An 18813-nucleotide genomic window follows, 5' to 3' on the forward strand; every position below is an offset into this window, starting at 1 on the left:
ATAGGAATTACATCCAGGTAGTCTTGGCCCTTCTATTCCGCACTGAACCAAGTCCTCTGCTCTAGCCACACCTACCTGCACCCTGCTCATAACCCCCCATTCCCCTCCCATCCATATACCTATCCAATTTTTCCTTAAATGACAAAATGGACCCTGCACCCACTACTTCTCCCAGAAACTCATTCCACACAGCCACCACTCTGAGTGAAAAAGTTCCCCCTCATGTTACTTCTAAAGTTTTGCCCCTTAACTCATGACCTCTTGTTTCAATCTCTCCTACCCTCAATGGAAAAAGCCTATCCATGTCAACTCTATCTATCCCCTTCATATTCTTAAACACCTCTATCAAATGCCCCCTTAACCTTCTACACTCCAAGGAATAAAGACCTAATTTTCTCTGTAATCCAGATGCTGAAACCCAAGAAATATTTTTGTAAATCTTCTTTGCCTTGTTGATATCCTTCCTATAATTCGGTGACTAGAACTTCACACAGTGTTCTAAATTTGGCCTCACCAATGCCTTGAACAATCTCAACATCACCTCTCGCTGTGTATACAGGCATTGGCCTGTATCGTATACTTTGATTTATAAAGGTTTTCCCAGGTCAGCACCAATGGTAGCGTTGCCATTTTTTGAATAGTAGCCATTGAACTTTGGGATTGAGGGAGGAGACTGGAGTCTCTGAGGGTATCACCAAAGCCAGGGAGTTGATTGTGAATTTTTATGAAAGGAAAACCAGAGATGTATGAACCAGTGATTATTGGGGGATCAGACGTGGAGAGGGTGTGCAAGTTGCAATTAGCGCAACACCTTTGCATCACAAGTGATTGGGACCAGGGTTCGAATACTGTGTTGTCTGTAAGGAGTTTGTACGTTCTCCCCATGTCTGCATGGGGTTTCCTGGGGTGGGGGGGTGCCTCCGGTTTCCTCCCACCGTTTAAAACGTTCTGGGGATTGTAGGTGAATTGGGTGTAATTAGGCGGCATGGACTCGTGCACCTGTTACCATTCTGTACGTCTAAACAAAAATAGTTAATTCACCCTTGGTTCATTCACCTGTACTGCTATTAGAATCCAAGCTTGGAAATAAACAATAATGTCCAGGCACGGAGTGCGGGAGGAATGGCTGTCTGCAGTTATGTCATTATTTCTGACGAGGAAGGGCGCGTTCGCGGTTGTCACGGAGGCAGACTTTAAAACCCTCTGACTCTATCTCTCCCAGAACCACTGGCTTCAGTTCGAAACCTGAGAGTGTACAACCCTTCGACTAGTTCGCTGAGTGTGAGCTGGGATCCTGCGGAAGGTGTCGTGCGGCGTTACAAGGTCCGTTACGTTCCATCTGCTGGACCTGGAAATGAAGAAGTGGTGAGCTTATCAACTTCCCGTTCGCTGCGCCGATCGGCCAAAATCCAGTCTTTCCTGAGGTTTAATTTGTGTAGGGTCAGCTTGAGAGGTGTTGCAGGAATGGATGCTCAATCCTGGCCTACCGTTCAACCATTCAATGAGATCTGCCCCAAGTCTATTTTCCATTCCTTGATCTTTCAAAAATCTCTCAGCCTTAGATGGGGACACAAAATTCCCTCCAAGGGGTGTCACAGGTGGATAGGGCTGTAATGAGAGCTTTTGGCATATTGGCCTTCATAAATCAAAGTATTGAGTCCAGGAGTTGGGATGTTATGGTAAAGTTGTATAAGACATTGGTGAGGCCAAATTTGGAGCATTGTGTGCAGTTTTGGTCACCGAACTATAGGAAAGGTATCAATAAGAGAAGGAGTGAGAAGATTTATTAGGATGTTCCCAGGATTTCAGGACCTGAGTTACAGGGAAAGATTAAACAGGTTAGGACTTTATTCCCTGAACCATAAAAGAATGAGGTGAGATTTTGCAGAGGTTTGTAAAATTATGAGGGAGGTAGACAGAGTAGATATAAGTCGGCTTTTTCCACTGAGGGTAGGTGAGATACAAACCAGAGGATGTGGGTTAACGGTGAAAGAGGAAAAGTTTAAGGGGATCATGAAGGTGAACTTCTTCACCCAGAGAGTGCGGAACGAGCTTCCAGCTGAAGTGGTGAATGGGGCTTAATTTTAACATTTAAGAAGAATGTGGACAGGTACATGGATGGGAGAGGTATGGAGGCTATGGACTGGGTGCAGGGCAGTGGGACTAGGCAGAAAAATGGGTTTGGCATTTGGCCTGAATGGGCTTGATTCTGTGCTGTAAAGTTGAAAGGTTCAATGGTAACCTCCTCTTTACATAGCCCTGACCTCTGGGTTATATAAAAGTGTATTGTCATACACATACTACAATGCACAGATGAACTGTAATTCTTCCCCGCTGCAGCTACACAAGTACATAGGAGAAACCAACTACTATAGTCCAATTACATTACCACAATATGACACAGAAAGAAGAGCCTCTATCCTCAAGGACCCCCACCACTCAGGCCATGCCCTCTTTTCACTGTTACCAGCAGGAAGGAGGTACAGGGGGAGCCTGGAGACGCAAACCCTCAGCGGCACAAAAACACCTTCTTCCCCTCCGCCGTCAGATCCCTAAATGGACAGTGAACCCTTTTCCCTTTTTTTCTTTCAGGTTATTTTTTAAAAAATCTTGTACATCTGGATTTGCAATGTTATAGTAATTTCTGCACCTTGTTCTGCTTCTACGAAGACAGCAAATGTCATGACACGTGATCACGTTGAGGAAACTGATTCTGAGAAGGGTGGATAAATAAATATCCACAGTTTCAAGCCAACGTAAATTCCAGGAATTCAGAGATTCGCCGCACTCTGTGGGAAGCATTTTCTATGCATCCTTCAGTCCCCTTTCCTTGTAACTATGGCCCTTCCACCAGCAATGTCTACCCTGCCATGCCCCTTAGGATCATGAGTGATAAGATCATTCTCACTCTTCTGAACTCCAAGGGATATTGATGTAAGGTGGCACTGCTTACCCAACATGGAACGTTACAGCACAGCACTGGCCTTTCGGCTATGATGCAGTGTCGTCCTATGTATACCTACCAAAAAATAAATAAACCCTCCCTGTCTCATAACCCTCTATTTTTCTTTCATCCGTGTGCTAGTCTAAGAGTCTCTTGAATGGTGCTATGGTAGCAGCCTAGACCACTGCCCCTGACAAGGCATTCCAGGCCCCCACAACACTTTGTGTAAAATAAAGACTGATCCCTGAACTTCCCTCCCTCTCCTTCCCTGAAAAAATGGCTCCTGGCATATCTATGCCTCTCAGAACCTTGCAGTCACCTATTAAGTCTCCTCTCATTACCTTCTACACTCCGAAGAGAAAAACCCCAGCTTTGTTAACCTTGCCTCATTAGACATTCAGGCAACATCCCGGTAGATCTCCTCTGCACCCTCTCCACAGCTTCCACCTCCTTCCTACAATGCGGTGGACCAGAACTGAACACAATATGTGTAATCTCACCGGCGATATGTAGAGATGCCACATTACTGAACGCAATCCCCCGCCTAATGAAGACCAGCATTCCATGGGCCTCCATAGGCCCATCACCCTACTCAGTGACCTGTGAGATGGGGATTAAATGCTGATTCTTGGTAGGTCTGAGGGGGTTTCTCTGAAGGAGAAGAAGAGTGAAGAGAAGTCGAGGGGTTTTCGGATGGTGTTTAGAGTTCAGGTTGAGACACATCACCACTAATATTGCATTGTTTGTTGTTAGACATCCTAAAATATGGGGAAAAAAAGTGCTATCCAGGCACATCAACTTATACAGCACCTTATGCAATAATGACAAGCCCACATACAACAGTGTAAGGAGTACTGCCACAGAAGTCAAAGAATGCAGGATATGGAGAAAAATGCAAAGCATTGTGCAGGGGGCCAAGAAAAGTATAGCTATAAAGGGCATCTTCATCAGAGGTTCTTGATTAGCCAGGCCATCAAAGGTCGGGCAGTGGGGCTGAGTGGGGAAAAGGAGCCGCTCATGATTGAATGGCGCAGCAGACTCGATGGGCTGAATGCTCATTCGATGTTTTATGGGCTTATGGTTTGCCAGTGTGAGACTGATTCGAGCATCCGATAGAAGCTGGAAAGACATTGTCCTTGTGTCTGGAGGCCTGTGCTCCTATGTTTATGGATCTTCTGCTCAGCAGAAGTGGGGGAGATGTGATTGTGGGCGAGGTGGGATGAGTCCTTTCGTCTTTCAGCAACTTGCTCCCAGTAGTGGGAGGTCGGAGGGGAGGATGAGTTTCACTGTGTGTTCACAACTCTGCTATTTTTTGTTTTGAGAGCAGTTCCCATCCCAAGTTGTGACGTTTCCGGGCAGGACTCTTTCTGTGCTCCATCTGTCATTGTTGGTACAAGACCTTGGGGTCATGGCAGATTTCCTCACACTTCTGATGAATTAGGACATCCCTGGTTGCTCCGTGAAGGAGCAAGGCAGTCTGATACCCGTCAAATAAAAATCCCTGTTCGGATTCCTATTTATTCATAACATAACATAACATAACAATTACAGCACGGAAACAGGCCATTAGGCCCTTCTAGTCCGCACCGAACCAAACACCCCTCTCTTGTCCCACCTCCCAGCACAATGCCCATAACCCTCCATCTTCTTCTCATCCATATACCTGTCCAACCTTTTCTTAAATAATACAATTGACTCCGCCGCCACTATTTCTCCCGGAAGATCATTCCACACGGCTACCACTCTCTGAGTCAAGAAGTTCCCCCTCATGTTACCTCTAAACCTCTGCCCCTTAATTCTTAACTCATGTCCTCTTGTTTTAATCTTTCCTCCTCTTAACGGAAATAGTCTATCCACATCCACTCTGTCTATCCCTTTCATAATCTTAAATACTTCTATCAAATCCCCTCTCAACCTTCTACGCTCCAAAGAATAAAGACCTAATCTGTCCAATCTCTCCCCATACTCCAGATGCTTAAACCCAGGTAACATTCTGGTAAACCTTCTCTGCACTCTCTCCACTCTGTTTATATCCTTCCTATAATTAGGCGACCAGAACTGCACACAGAACTCCAAATTAGGCCGCACCAACGTCTTATACAATCTCAACATCACCTCCCAACTCCTATATTCCATGCAATGATTGATAAAGGCCAGCATACTAAAAGCCTTCTTCACCACCCTATTCACGTGAGTTTCTACCTTCAGGGAACGATGTACCGTTACTCCTAAATCTTTCTGCTCTTCTGTATTCCTCAATGCTCTCCCATTTACCACGTATGTCCTGTTCTGATTCTTCTTACCAAAATGAAGCACCTCACACTTATCAGCATTAAATTTCATCTGCCATTTTTCAGACCACTTTTCTAAGCAGCCCAAATCCCTCTGCAATCCTAGAAAACCTTCTTCATTATCCACTATTCCACCTATCTTAGTATCGTCTGCATATTTACTAATCCAATTCACCACCCCATCATCTAGATCATTAATGTATATAACGACTGAAGCTTCAGCTTCGATTAGACCTTTGTGCCTATAATTGACTAACAGAAGCAAACGAATATATGTCCAAGCCACAGGACATTCAATAACCTCTACTTCCCCACGCCCCCCCCACCCCATCCATCGCAGCCTTACATATGTGAATGTAATCACCATTAAGCAGAGAGTTGTTGTTTCCCCAGGTAATTAGCACTGATGTAATACAGAGAACATTGAAGGCTTATTGTGCACAGCCAGATCCCACGCAGCAAGAAAGAAGAATTTTCTTCTCAACTCGTGGCTCTCTGGCTTGAATGAAGTAGCCTTGAGGTTCTTAATCTATCATCCTGCTCAGATTTTTAAAACTGGCCCTGTTTACTCTTTGGAGGCCTGTGTACAACTCCCATCAGGGTCTTTTTTACCCTTACAGTTTCTGAATTCTACACAGAGGGATTCGATATCTTCTGCTCCAATGTCTTGTCTCTCCAAAGATTTAGTTCCATTATTAACCAGCAGAATCATTCCCACCCCCTCTGCCTACCTTCGTGTTCTTCTGATACACTGTGTCTCCACGTATATTTAGTTCCCAGCTGCGGTCTTTCAGCCACGACCCAGTGATGGCTCCAACTTCCACCTGCACTACTAGATCAGCAACCTTTGTTTCTTATACTGTGGCCATTTAAGTACAAGACCCTCAGTGCTGTATTCATTAATGTAAAAATCCTAACTTTCCACTTGCAATTTGGGCCCATAAACTAGCTCTCCTTCCTCACAATTTCACCTACATATTGTATTCACTGTCCTGTCATTCTGATTCCCATCCCCCTGCCAAACTAGTTTCAATAAAGTTCCTTTCCGAGAGGTCTTGGGTGAGTTGCTTCACGGTAATATGACACTCATTGGGTCAATCTCACAAACAGTACCTTTGGCCGGCTGTTACAGCGCCAGCGATTGGGACCGGGCTTCGGATCCAGCGCTGTCTGTTGCACCTTCCCCCCGTGTCCGCGTGGGTTTCCTCTGGGGCAACAGTTTCTTACCACCCTTCAAAGTATACCGGGGGTTGTAGATCAAATGGGTGTAATTGGGCAGTACGGCTCATGGGTCAAAAGGACCTGTTACCATGCTGGATGCTTAAATTAAATTAAGCAGCTTCTTATTTCCATTTTTAGACCTTAGGACCATAACATATAGGAGCAGAAGTAGGCTATTCGACCCATCGAGTCCGCTCCGCCATTCCATCATGAGCTGATCCATTCTCCCACTGAGCCCCACTCCCCTGGCTTCTCCCCATTACCCTTGACACCCTGACTATTCCAATACCCTTCAATCTGCACCTCACATACACCCAACAACTTGGCCTCCACAGCCACCCATGCCAATAAATTTACCACTCTCTGGCTGAAAAAATTCCTGTTTTAAATGGGGAGTCTTACAATCCTGAAGTTGTGCCCTCTTGTCTTTGACTCCCCCACCAGTGGGAAACAACTTTGCCACATCTACTCCGTCCAGGCCTTTCAACATTGGAAATGTTTCTTTCAGGTCCCCTCTCACTCTTATGAATTCCAAGGAGTACAGTCCAAGAGCCATCAAGTTTGTGGGGAAATTGTTCATGGTATTTGTCGAGTCAAGTTCATTTTCATCTGATTGTACAAGTACAACCCGATGAAACAGAGTTCTCTGGTCCTCGGTGCAAAAGCACCCAGACACACAAGCAGATATAACACATGTACATTTGAAGACACGGATTCTTAGACCAACCCGTCAGATTAATCGCCCAAACACTCTCCCAGTGCACTTTTCCAGTCCACCAAGTTGTTAGATAATGAGTCGATGTGGTTTTTATGTTGATAGGTCACAGTCCCAGGAAACACACGTAGCACGGTGCTCAAGAGCCTGCATCCCGATACACCTTATGATATCACAGTGGTCCCTGTGTTCAGGGAAGGCGATGGAGCTCCACGGTCCAGCTCTGGGAGAACATGTAAGTCCTCAATAAGATGGCGGTCGAATAACTCCGTTCATTTGCTCTCTGTAAGAATCAAAACTATCTTTGGGGCATCACGGTCGGCGGAGCAGTTGGCACCATGCTGTTACAGCACCAACGATCAGGACCGGGGTTCGAATCCCACGCAGTCTGTAAGAAGTTTGTACGTTCTCCCTGTGTCTGCGTAGGTTTTCTCCGGGGGCTCCGGTTGCCTCCCATCGTTTGAAGCGTACTGGGGGGTTGAGATTAATTGGGTGTAATTGGGCAACTCGGGCTCGTGGGCCAAAATGGCCTGTTACCGTGCTGTATGTCTAAATTAAAAATTTAAATTTAATCTCCAAGTGATGAATATTTGCATTCTATTCATTCTTGAGTTGGGACCATTACTGTTAAGTAAAAACACAATGTTGGAGAAACTCACCAAGTCAATCAATTAACTATATGTAGCAAAGATAAAGATCCGTAACTGACATTTTCTGACTTGAGCCCTTCATCAAGGTATGGAAAGATGTCAACAGGTGTCCAAACAAAAAAGATAAGGTGGGGGGAGGTGTGTGTGTGTGTGTGGGGGGGAGGGGGTAGCATAGTCCCAAAGGCAGGAGATAATAGGTAGAGAAGGGAGGGAGGGCACAGTAGCAATCAGGAGGAGGAAGGATGGCCAGGGGAATAGAGAGGGAAGGGCGTGGAGAGCTGAGGGAAAGAAGACAGGGGAAATGGATGGGAAGTAGAATGGAGAGCAGGTTAGCAGAAACTGGAGAAGTCGACGTTAATGCCGTCCAGATGGAGAGTGCCCTGACAGATAATGAGGGGTTGTTCTTCCAATTTATGGCAGTTCTGGTGGGATAGGACATGAGTGTGTGGACAGACGTGAGTATGGGAGTGAGACGCAGAACTGAAATGGTTCACTTTTGCTGTTACTGTTAAGACCTTCCCCTTAGCAACTGATGGCTTGATCTTGTCATGGTCCCATTATCCCTTCCATTCCCTGGTCTTCCAAATGCTTTTCAACACAAAACATTAATCAGCTCTACGAAAATGCACTGAATCCACGAAGGGGAACTGGGCAACGCAATGATGCTTTGGTTCCTGATATTGGTTGTTCTGAAAAGCCTTTGCAGAAAGTCTAATGATGTCCCTTTCTTTTTTGTGTGTGTGTGTGTGTGTGTGTGTGTGTGTGTGTGTGTGTGTGTGTGTGTGTGTGTGTGTGTGTGTGTGTGTGTGTGTGTGTGTGTGTGTGTGTGTGTGTGTGTGTGTGTGTGTGTACTCAGTAATCCGTGGAGCGCCTGGGAACGTGCAAGTCTTCAACCCATCACCAAACAGCTTGAACGTCCGTTGGACAAGCGCACCTGGCCCTGTGCAGCAGTACAGGGTGGTTTACGCTCCTCTCACTGGGACCCGGCCCTCACAATATGTAAGTCCTGCTGGCGCTGCTCCAGTGAGAAATGTGTACAACTGATTATTTGACATCTTTATAAAACTCTTGGGTATCTGGGATTGGTGAAACCACAACTAAACACAATATGTTTTCTCCAATCACCTACCGTAATATTCTGAGGAAACCACCAAACAGGCTAGATAGACAACACTTTCCATGTTCTCTTATTTCCCAATTTCAAAACATGTCACCTTCAAAGAAACGCAAGGTGATGTTCCGAATTAGAACCTCATCGCTCCAATAAACCAAACTTTGTCATTGCAGCTTTAACTAGCTTTAATTCGTTGATATAAACAGATAAACATTTTGCATCAAGATTTTCATAAATATAGTATTCATCTGTATTTAAAAACTTAACGATATAAGACGAATTAAGATGATAAGAAATTATTGAGACGATTTCAAAGAAAAGTATTTTGGGCTCATGTCCTTTTCGTGGTTCTCTGAAGAAAAAGAAGGTTTGAATCTACATATTCCGACATATGATGTCTTGGTTACTATGGTAACACTACAAACAATACTTATCCTTAATGGGATAGGCACAAAATTACTAAAAAACAAAAAATAAACACAAGGTTTTAACCTCTATAGGCAAGACCAAGGCAGTGGATGTTGTATATTTGGATTTTCAGAAGGCCCCTGCACATGAGGCTGATTCACAAAATAAGAGCCCATGGAATTATAGGAAAGATACGGGCATGGGCAGCGCATTGGCTGATCGACAGGAATAAGAGAGCCCTATCCTGGTTGGTTCCACATGGGTCGGTGTTGGGGCCACTTCTTTTCATGATATGGATTGCAGAATAACTGGCTTTGTGGCTACATTTGCAGATGATACAAAGGTAGGTGGAGGGGCGGGTAGTGAGGTGGAATCGGCGGAGAGACTGTGGAGAAGGGGCAAGGAAGTGGGAAATGAAATGCAAGGTGCACGGTCATGCACTTGGGGGCAGAAAGAATAAAAGAGGCAGAATATTATTTGGATGGGGAGTTGTTTCCCATGGTAGAGGAATCTAGGACAAGAGGGCACAACTTCAGGACTGAAGGGCGACCATTTCAAACAGAAAAGCGGAGGAATTTCTTTGACCAGAGCGGTAAACCTTTGAGCATTTGCCGCCACGGGCGGATGTGGAGGCTAGGTGGTTTGGTGTATTTAAGGCGGAGATTGATAGGTATGTGTATAGTGAGGGTACGGGGAGAAGGCTGGGGAATAGGGCTGAGTGAGAGAATGGATCAGTTCATGATGGAAGGGCAGAGTGGACTCGACGGCCACATGGCCAACTTCTGCTCCAATATCTCAGGTCTTATAATGCTGATTATTTCTTTCAATCTTCGGTACCCACAATGGATGGGGTGTTGGTCTCAGACATTAAGGCCCCTGACACTCTGTGGCTTGGTGGGACTGTTTCCATGGTTGTGAATGCCCTGACGTGGAGTCGTTTTCTGTTGAGCAGATGGTGGTGCCAGGAAACACCAACAACGTGCTTTTGGAACGCCTGCAGCCGGACACGCCGTATTCTGTCAATGTGGTGGCTTTGTACCCGGATGGAGAAGGCGGCCAACTCAACAGTGAAGGCCGAACATGTAGGTTGAACTCCTGATATGATTCCAATATCCACTCTTGGCCATCAGACAGAACAAGATCATAAACAAGAAAGGAGATGTCAGTAAACCTTCACAGATGTAGTTAGTAATGTTCCAGTGCTGCAGAGAGGTTTTTGGATTTAGTTATGGTAGCTGATTGCTGTTGGGAAAATCAGGTGAGTGTGGGGTCTATATACACCTGTGATGTTTTATCATGGGCCTGTGCTTCTGTAACCAGCACTGCCCTGTGAGAATAATGATTCATAAAGCCTGAATCAGCAAGGAGCCGGCAGAATTATGAGGATTATAGCTAGCAAGCAAGCTTTTTCCACTGAGGCTGGGAGAGGCAAAGACCAGGGTTGAAGGGGAGAAATTTAAAGGGTGCATGAGCGGGATTGCAGAGAGTGGTGGGAGCGTGGAACGAGCCCAGTTTTGACATTTGAGAAAAAATTGGACAGGTACATGGATGGGAGGGGGATGGAGGGCTATGGTTCGGCTACAGGATGGTGGAACAAGGCAGAAGAATAGTTTGGCACAGACAAGAAGAACAGAGAGGCCTGTTTCTGTGCTGTAGTTTTCTATGGTTCCATGAGGTGTTGTTTGGTAAGGAGATGACTGAAGCTAATTACAGATGTATATAAACTTACATAATCAGCGATTTTGCCTTCTCCACCCTCCCCCACCCTTCTCGTCCCCCTTTTTAATTCAGGCACCTGCCTGGCTATTACTTAGACCTCGAAGAAAGCAAGGTTAGCATAGCGGGGTTAGCGCAATGCTTTTACAGCATCAAATCTCGTGGTGTCTGTAAGGAGTTTGTGCGTTCACCCCATGTTTTTCCCAAGGGGCTTCTGTTTCCGTCCATGGTTCGAAACCTACTGGGGGTGTAGGTTAATTGGATTTAACTTGGGTGGCGCTGTCTCGTGGGCCGAAATGGCCTGTTACCATGTTGTATGACTAAATTAAAATTGACAAAGTTATAACGTAGTGGCCTAAATTTAAAAAAAATAATCTGCTGCCAACCTTACCCAATCTCCATTCATATGTGACTCAGATGTTTGTTTTTTATTTATAGCACTGTTACCATGTTGTATGACTAAATTAAAATTAGAGACAGAGCTAGGGGGAAAGGAGACATAGGGTAAGATCGATGCGGGGGTTGGGGGGGGGAAATGGGAAATGGTGGGAATGGTGTTGAAGGAAACTGGAGAAATCAATATTAACGCCATCTGATTGGAGAGTGCCCAGCTTGAAGATGAGGTGTTGATCGTTCAATTTGAGGGTGGCCTCGGACTGGCAGTACACGAGATCATGGACGGATGTCAGCAACGGAATGGGGCAGGGAATTGAAATGGGATGTGCTGTTAGGTTGTAGAAAGTGAGGTGGGAGGAGGTACCTGGAGAACAGTTCAGAACAGCGACCTGTTTCCAAAATCAAACTCGGCACGCCATCACGGTCTCCTTTTCACTTGACGTGCTTGTTCCCGCAGTAACTCGTAGTGGGCCAAGGAACATGAGAGTGTACGATGCCACCACTAACAGCCTCAGTGTGAGCTGGGACCATGCGGAGGGCCCAGTTCAGCAGTACCGGATTATATACGCTCCAACCACAGGAGACCCGATTGAGGAGTTTGTAAGTACTCCCCTGCAATTGGACGCAGAGGTTTAATTGCTAACTAAATAACTTGACACGACGCCAGTGGCCTGTCTCCCTCTCCCTCACTTCCGACTCTCACCTCTCTTGGATTCTTTTAATGGGAGTCTTACTTTTCTTTGTTGTTCCAGACGTTCGTTCCTGGTAGGAGAAACAATGCAATCTTGCAGCCACTCATGCCTGATACCCCGTACAGAATTAACGTGGTGGCCATGTACGATGACGGGGACGGAGGTCTGCTGACTGGAGACGGGAGGACAGGTGACCACCTTTAATTCGTTGGTGCATTTTTTCCTTCCATTCGTGTGGGCGGGAGAAAATAATCACTGGTCTTTGTCAGCTATTAAATGGACAGTAAATGGAACTTCTGTTTGGCCTTGTGCCCAGTTGCTTGGATCCTGCAGGCAGCATAGAAGCGACAGTGCAATTTTACACTGCTGGGCCAACATCAGTTTGGGCACTTGTTAGTTCATTGGTTCTGTGACAAAGTTATAACGTAGTGGCCATTCTTCACAAGAAGTATGGCATTAGAGTGGAATCAATGAGCATTCAAGGACTGAAAGCCGAATTTATATGATACATTTCAAGACATGCATATTTTAATGGATCGTCATTATTATAGAGCATTACACCACTGAAACAGGCCCCTTCGGCCCTTGTAGTCTGTCCTGAGCCATTTTTTTTGTCTAGTCCCACTGGCCTCCACCCAGTCCATAGGCCTCTACACCTCTCCCATCCATGAACCTGTCCAAATTCTTCTTAAATGTTAGAACTGAGCCCGCCTTCACCACTTCAGCTGGCAGCTCGTTCCACATTCTCGCTAATAAACATAATAGGGTTCCAGAGCAATGATAGTTTGAAGACGATTGCATTACTCAAGCTATAAGTGTGAGCTGCGGTTTTCAAACCATCCGGTGAGATTCCTCATCACTCACCTGTTGAAGGACAACATCAGGGTGGAAACTTGCGATAGAGTCCATGGATGTCATGGAAATCATGGATTTCAGTCAATATGGAATGGAACCTGAAGCCCATGGGATTTGATTGTTTGTCTGTATGTGTGTTACGTCTGGTTGTCTGTCTGTGTGTTTTGCACCGAGGACCGGAGATCGTGGCTTCGTCGGGTTGTACTTGAAAATCAGACGACAATAAACTTGACTTGAAAACCTTCTGACTCCAGATGCAAATGAGCTAGAGCAGGTATCAAAATTAAAAATGCTCACAACATCAGGGATATTTAGCAACTGAAGGGACACCCTTTCACTTCTCATTCTTACTGAAAGGGGCACTGGGCAATACTCATGGGGAATCTTTGACTGCCCTTTAGGTAGGCAGAAGGCACAGTCACAGATTTTCTGAATGATTTCATGACAATAAGGGAATCAGCTTCAACGATATTGGCCTGTTGATTGTGTTCATGTTTGTTATATTGACTGAGCCCTGCTTTCCTTGAAAATGTTGCCTTTTTATTGGGAGCCCCACCTTTCGCCCACACTCCCAGACTTTGCAGCAAGTAAGGGCTCTGAACGGGTCCCAAGAAAAGTGTTGGCATTCGATCTATAACACCCCTGTCAATATTAGACCCTGAGACAAAGCAGCAGAAATAGGCTATTCATCCCATCGAGTCTGCCCTGCCCCTTAATCATGAGCCGAGCCATTTTCCCCCACTGCCCGGCCTTCCTTCCATTACCTTGGATGCCCCGGCTAATGAAGAACGTGTCCATCTCTGCCTCAAATGCACCCAATGACCCGGCCTCCACCACCGCCTGTGGTGACAAATTCCACAGGTTCACCGCCCTCTGGCTGACAAAATTACTCCGCACCTCTGTTCGAAGTGGATGCCCTTCAATCCTGACGTTGTGCCCTCTGGTCTTGGGCCAGTGGTTCTCAAGCTTGTTCTATCCACACACATACCAGCTTAAGTAATACCCTGCTAATCGCAGAGCACTGTATGCCTCAGGGGCTCTGTTGTTGTTTAGGGGGCATGTGCGTGGCAAAGAAACGTTGCGAACCACTGACCTTGACTCACCTACTATGGGAAATAACCTTTCGACATTTATTCAGTTCATCCCTTTCAATATTGGCACACTATGCTTGAGGCACAGTCACGGTTCATTCCGAGGAGTGCGTCAAAATGACTGACTTGATATCTCAGGGAATGCCAGCTACTCCTCGAGGAAAATGTCATTTTTATTACACATCCACTATTCCACAGTAGAAATAACATGCAAGATATTGAAACCACAGAGTTTTAGTAGAGAGTTTGGAGTTCTGATTACACGGTCAGAGAACAATCCTTATCTCCAGCCCTCTCTAGTTTTTCTGGGAGCTCGTTGTATTTTACTGCTCCGTGGTTTCACCATGAGAAGATGATAAAATACCACACTGGCACTTTTCCTGAGCTTTTTACTATTCATTCCTCGTCAGGATACATATGTGTTTAATCATGGTTATCATTGTTCATGGAGAGGCCACTTGACTGGTCGGCTCTTTGAAAGAGCTGTTCAATTAATTCCACACTAGTCTTCCCTCATCACTTGTGAATGTTGTTTTCCAAGCATTTATCCAATTTCTTTTTGAAAGTCTCGTTCAGGCAATGTGGTTCGTACTACCATTACTCTCCACATAAAAGGTCTCCCCTGTAGAATTATACATCATACACTCTTCCAGCACTCGAGGGGACATCCAGCTCACTGGGTCTCTGCCAGAACTTTGAAAGAACTCTCCAGTGCTGTCCCGAGCCTGGCTTTTATCCATTCACTCCTGCAAAATGGCATCCTTGAGTGCATGTTCGATTGCTTATGGAAGACTCCATGAAATTTGATTTCATATAACCATATAAGAATTACAGAACGGAAACAGGCCATTTTGGCCCTTCTAGTCCGCATCAAACTAAGTATTTTCCTCTAGTCCCACCTACCTGCACCCTGCCCTCCCATCCATATACCTATCCAATTTTTCCTTAAATGGCAAAGAGGACCCTGCCGCCACTTCTTCTCCCGGAAGCTCATTCCACTCAGCCACCACTCTCTGAGTGAAGAGGTTCCCCCTCATGTTACTTCAATCTCTCCAACCTTCAAGGGAAAAAGCCTATCCACATCAACTCTACCTATCCCCCTCATAATCTTAAATACCTCTATCAAACCCCCCCTCAACCTTCCACGCTCCATGGAATAAAGACCTAATCTGCTCAATCTTTCTTCGTGATCTAGATTCTAAAACCCAGGAAACATTTTCTGACAGCTTGTTCCAAATCTTTATAACCTGATGTGTTCCCTAAATATTCCCGAGTTCAAATCTCACCAGACTTCAGATTAAATGGAAAGCTGGTTTCAGCAAACATAACAATCAAATTAAAGGCAGGTATTTTATAGCTGTACTTCGTGGAAACAGACTCTACGACCCATCTTACCCACGCTAACTAAAATGTCCCGTCCACACGAGTCCCACCTGCATGCTTTTGGCCCATATCCGTCCAAACCCATCTAAGCCATCCACCCAATTATTTTCTTAAACGTTGCAATAGTACCTCCTCTGGCAACTCATTCCATCTGTGTGGAAAAAAAATTCACTTCAGTGAAGAAGGTGGCAAGGTTGGAGTAGTGGTGAGCGCAACGCCTTTACAGCGCCAGCGATCGGGACCAGGGTTTGAATCCCGTGCTATCTGTAAGGAGTTTGTATGTTCTCCCCGTGTCTGTGTGAGTTTTCTCCGGAGGGCTCTGATTTCCTCCCACTGTTCGAGACGCACCGTGGGTTGTTGGTTAATTGGGTGTAAATTGGGCAGTGCAGACTCGTGGGCTGGAATGGCCTGTTACCGTTCTGTATGTCTAAATTTTAAAAAATAATCTGCTGCCAACCTTACCCAATCTCCATACATACGTGACTCAGATGTTTGTTTTTTATTTATAGCACGGTAGAGGCTGATTCCAGCCATTTAAGCTCATGCTGCCCAATTGCACCCAAATTAACCTACAATTCCCCATATTGTTGAAGGGTGGGAGGAAACTGGAGCTCCCAGAGGAAACCTATGCAGACACGGGGGGAATGTATAACTCCTCGCAGACGGTGCCGCATAACACAGCAAATAATGGAAGTCATAAAGTGCAGAATCTAGTTTCATCAGAAAATTGCAGTTAAAAACAGTCCAAGGGCTATAATGGGGAGGGTTGTGAGAGTGACAGGTCAGCTTTTACTTATGGGAAATCTGTTCAATACTCTAATTCAACTGTCCTTGAATCTGAAGGTGATGCCTTGAATTTCACAGTGGGAGGGAGGGAGAAGAGGAGTGTAATCGGGGTGTGAAGAGCCCTTTAATAGAAACAAGATTCAATTTACTCTCACGTACAGAGACAGTGCAATGTGGTGAAGAAGGGTTTTAGTCTGCTCGCCTTTATAAATCAAAGCATAGAATACAGGAGTTGGGAGGTCAAGGCATTGGTGAAGCCAAATTTAGAATATTGTGTACAGTTCTGGTCACCGATTTATGGGAAGGTAGAGAGAGTGCAGAGAAGATTTACGAAAATGTTACCTGGGTTTCAGAATCTAGATTACAAAGAAAGAAAGATTGAGCAGATTAGGTCTTTATTCTTTGGAGCGTAGAAGATGGAGGGGGGATTTGATCGAGGTATTTAAGATCATGAGGGGATAGATAGAGTTGATGTGGATAGGCTTTTTCCATTGAGAGTAGGAGAGATTGAAACAAGGTCATGAGTTAAGGGGCAAAAGTTTAGAAGTAACATGAGGGGGATCTTCTTCACTCAGTGAGTGGTGGCCGTGTGGAATGAGCTTCCGGGAGAAGTCGTGGCGGCAGGTTCTATTTTGCCATTTAAGGGAAAATTGGATCAGTATGGCTGGGAGGGGAATGAAGGTTATGGGTAGGGGGCTGGTAGGTGGAACTAGAGGAGAGGACTTGGTTCGGTGTGGACTAGAAGGGCCGAGATGGCCTATTTCTGTACTGTAATTGTTATATGGTTATATGGTTACACAAATTTGCTTTTCGTCTACTGTAAGGCTGACAGATTCGCCATCGGCAGAAATTACCTGAAGCATCTTATACAGTCAGAGAAAGTGAAGGAAAAGAGAGTCCCCCCCGGAAGTCACCGAGTGTCTGTGGATTCCCGCAGTCTCCACATCCACACAGAGTCCAGACCAAGCCATCAGCCAGCTCAAGCTCCAGATCCAAACCTCCGACACGATAGGGAGCCCTTCAGCACCCTCTCATAGCCCGGTTCTAAAACCTGGTTCCCCCTTCAGCCAGTTTTGAGCCAGTCTCCAGCAGTCTGCAGCCTGGTTGTGAGCCCCTTGACCAAAGCCTACAGCAGGCCACAGCCTGCATGGGTTCCTTGCCTCGAGACACCAGTAGTCCCCCCTGTATGTTCCTCAGCCTCAGAGCCCCTCACTGGTCCGCCGCCACCATCCCATGGGTCGTCTCTTCTGCTTTTCCTTCTCAAACTTGGGGGGGTGTGTGGGGGTGTGTTCTCTCCCTTCTCCAGTGCCTGTGCCAGTCCTCTGCCTTCCCGGAGTTTGTAACCTTTCTAAAATATATCCCAGAGCTGCGGGAAGTGTAGTCAGAGACGCTGGAGGGGAGACAGGCTAACGTGAGTCAGATATTGTGTGGATGTAGTGAAAGATCGTGTTTGACACAATTTACCTGTGTGGTTTCAAGAAGGCACAATCTTTGCAATGGTCTTCATTTGTCATGAAGACATAAAGTTCATTTCAGCATTGCTTCATTATTCATGATTTCTCTGAGGAGACAACTGAAGGCTGTTCCTCTGGTTGTTTCGGTGAGCCTCCAGTCCTCGTGACACAGGACATTCTTCCTCGCAAACATCAGTGGCTCATTTAGCTCACCTGGGAGCCCTTTTATATTTTTAAATTAGTCGTAGAGCACGGTAACAGGCCTGACTGGGCCATGAGCCCATGCTGTCCAAATACCCCAGTTATCCCACCCTCCCCCACTGGTACATTTTTGAGGGTGGGATAAAACCAGAGCCCCCAGGGAAAAGCCACGCAGACATGAGAAGAACGTACAAACTCCTTACAGAGATTCTGTAATAGCTTTGTGCTAACTACTAAGGCAACCTGGATCCTTCTAAATTTATGTTTTAAAATAATTTAGACCTACAGCATGGTAACTGGCCGCCCAATTTACACCCAATTAACCTACACACCCCAGTGCGTTTTGAATGGTGGTGCTGGCTCGAAGGGCCAAATGGCCTACTCGTGTACCCATAGCACATTGTCAATTGAGTGGTGGGAGGAAACCATAGCCCCCGGGGAAAACCCACGCAGACATGGGGAGGAGGTACAAACTCCTGACAAGACAGAGCAGGATTCGAACCCTCTCGATCGCTGGTGTTGTAAAGGCATTGCAATAACCGCTGCACCAACCATGCCTTGTCTGCAGCTTTTCTCTGTTCACTGGCTGCTACCCAGTTGTTGCAGTGTCGGCTGTGCAGAAATGTGCCTTTACCAGTTGATGCCCTTCCCTGATTTCTCATAGAGCATGGAAACAGGTCCTAACCCCCACCATCGCGTCAACGTTGACCATCAGCCTTCCATTGGCACCAGCCCTGTGTTGTGTTCTCCCTACATTCCCACCTGATCACTCACGTAACATGACAGAGGCAACTTAAAGCAGCCAAGTTAACCTGTCAGCTGCACCTCTTTGTGTTGGGGGGGGGGGGGATTCGTCATACGGAGAACGTGCAAGCTCGACACGCTCAGCAGCAAAG

At 45.9% G+C, this 18813-nt stretch overlaps 1 protein-coding gene across 2 annotated transcripts in view; it reads left to right on the forward strand.

The window, feature by feature from the left end:
• col12a1a (collagen, type XII, alpha 1a) overlaps nucleotides 1–18813 on the forward strand; it is a 363032-nt gene that overhangs the window by 196731 nt on the left and 147488 nt on the right. For both annotated transcript variants that reach the window (XM_069930690.1, XM_069930692.1), the window contains exons 32-37: nucleotides 1223–1365; nucleotides 7277–7406; nucleotides 8678–8820; nucleotides 10296–10425; nucleotides 11913–12055; nucleotides 12208–12337. In XM_069930690.1, coding sequence (XP_069786791.1) covers nucleotides 1223–1365; nucleotides 7277–7406; nucleotides 8678–8820; nucleotides 10296–10425; nucleotides 11913–12055; nucleotides 12208–12337 — 819 coding nt within the window. The remainder of the gene's footprint in view (nucleotides 1–1222; nucleotides 1366–7276; nucleotides 7407–8677; nucleotides 8821–10295; nucleotides 10426–11912; nucleotides 12056–12207; nucleotides 12338–18813) is intronic.

This window comes from Narcine bancroftii, chromosome 4 (genome assembly GCF_036971445.1).
Source record: "Narcine bancroftii isolate sNarBan1 chromosome 4, sNarBan1.hap1, whole genome shotgun sequence".
NCBI lineage: Eukaryota > Metazoa > Chordata > Chondrichthyes > Torpediniformes > Narcinidae > Narcine > Narcine bancroftii.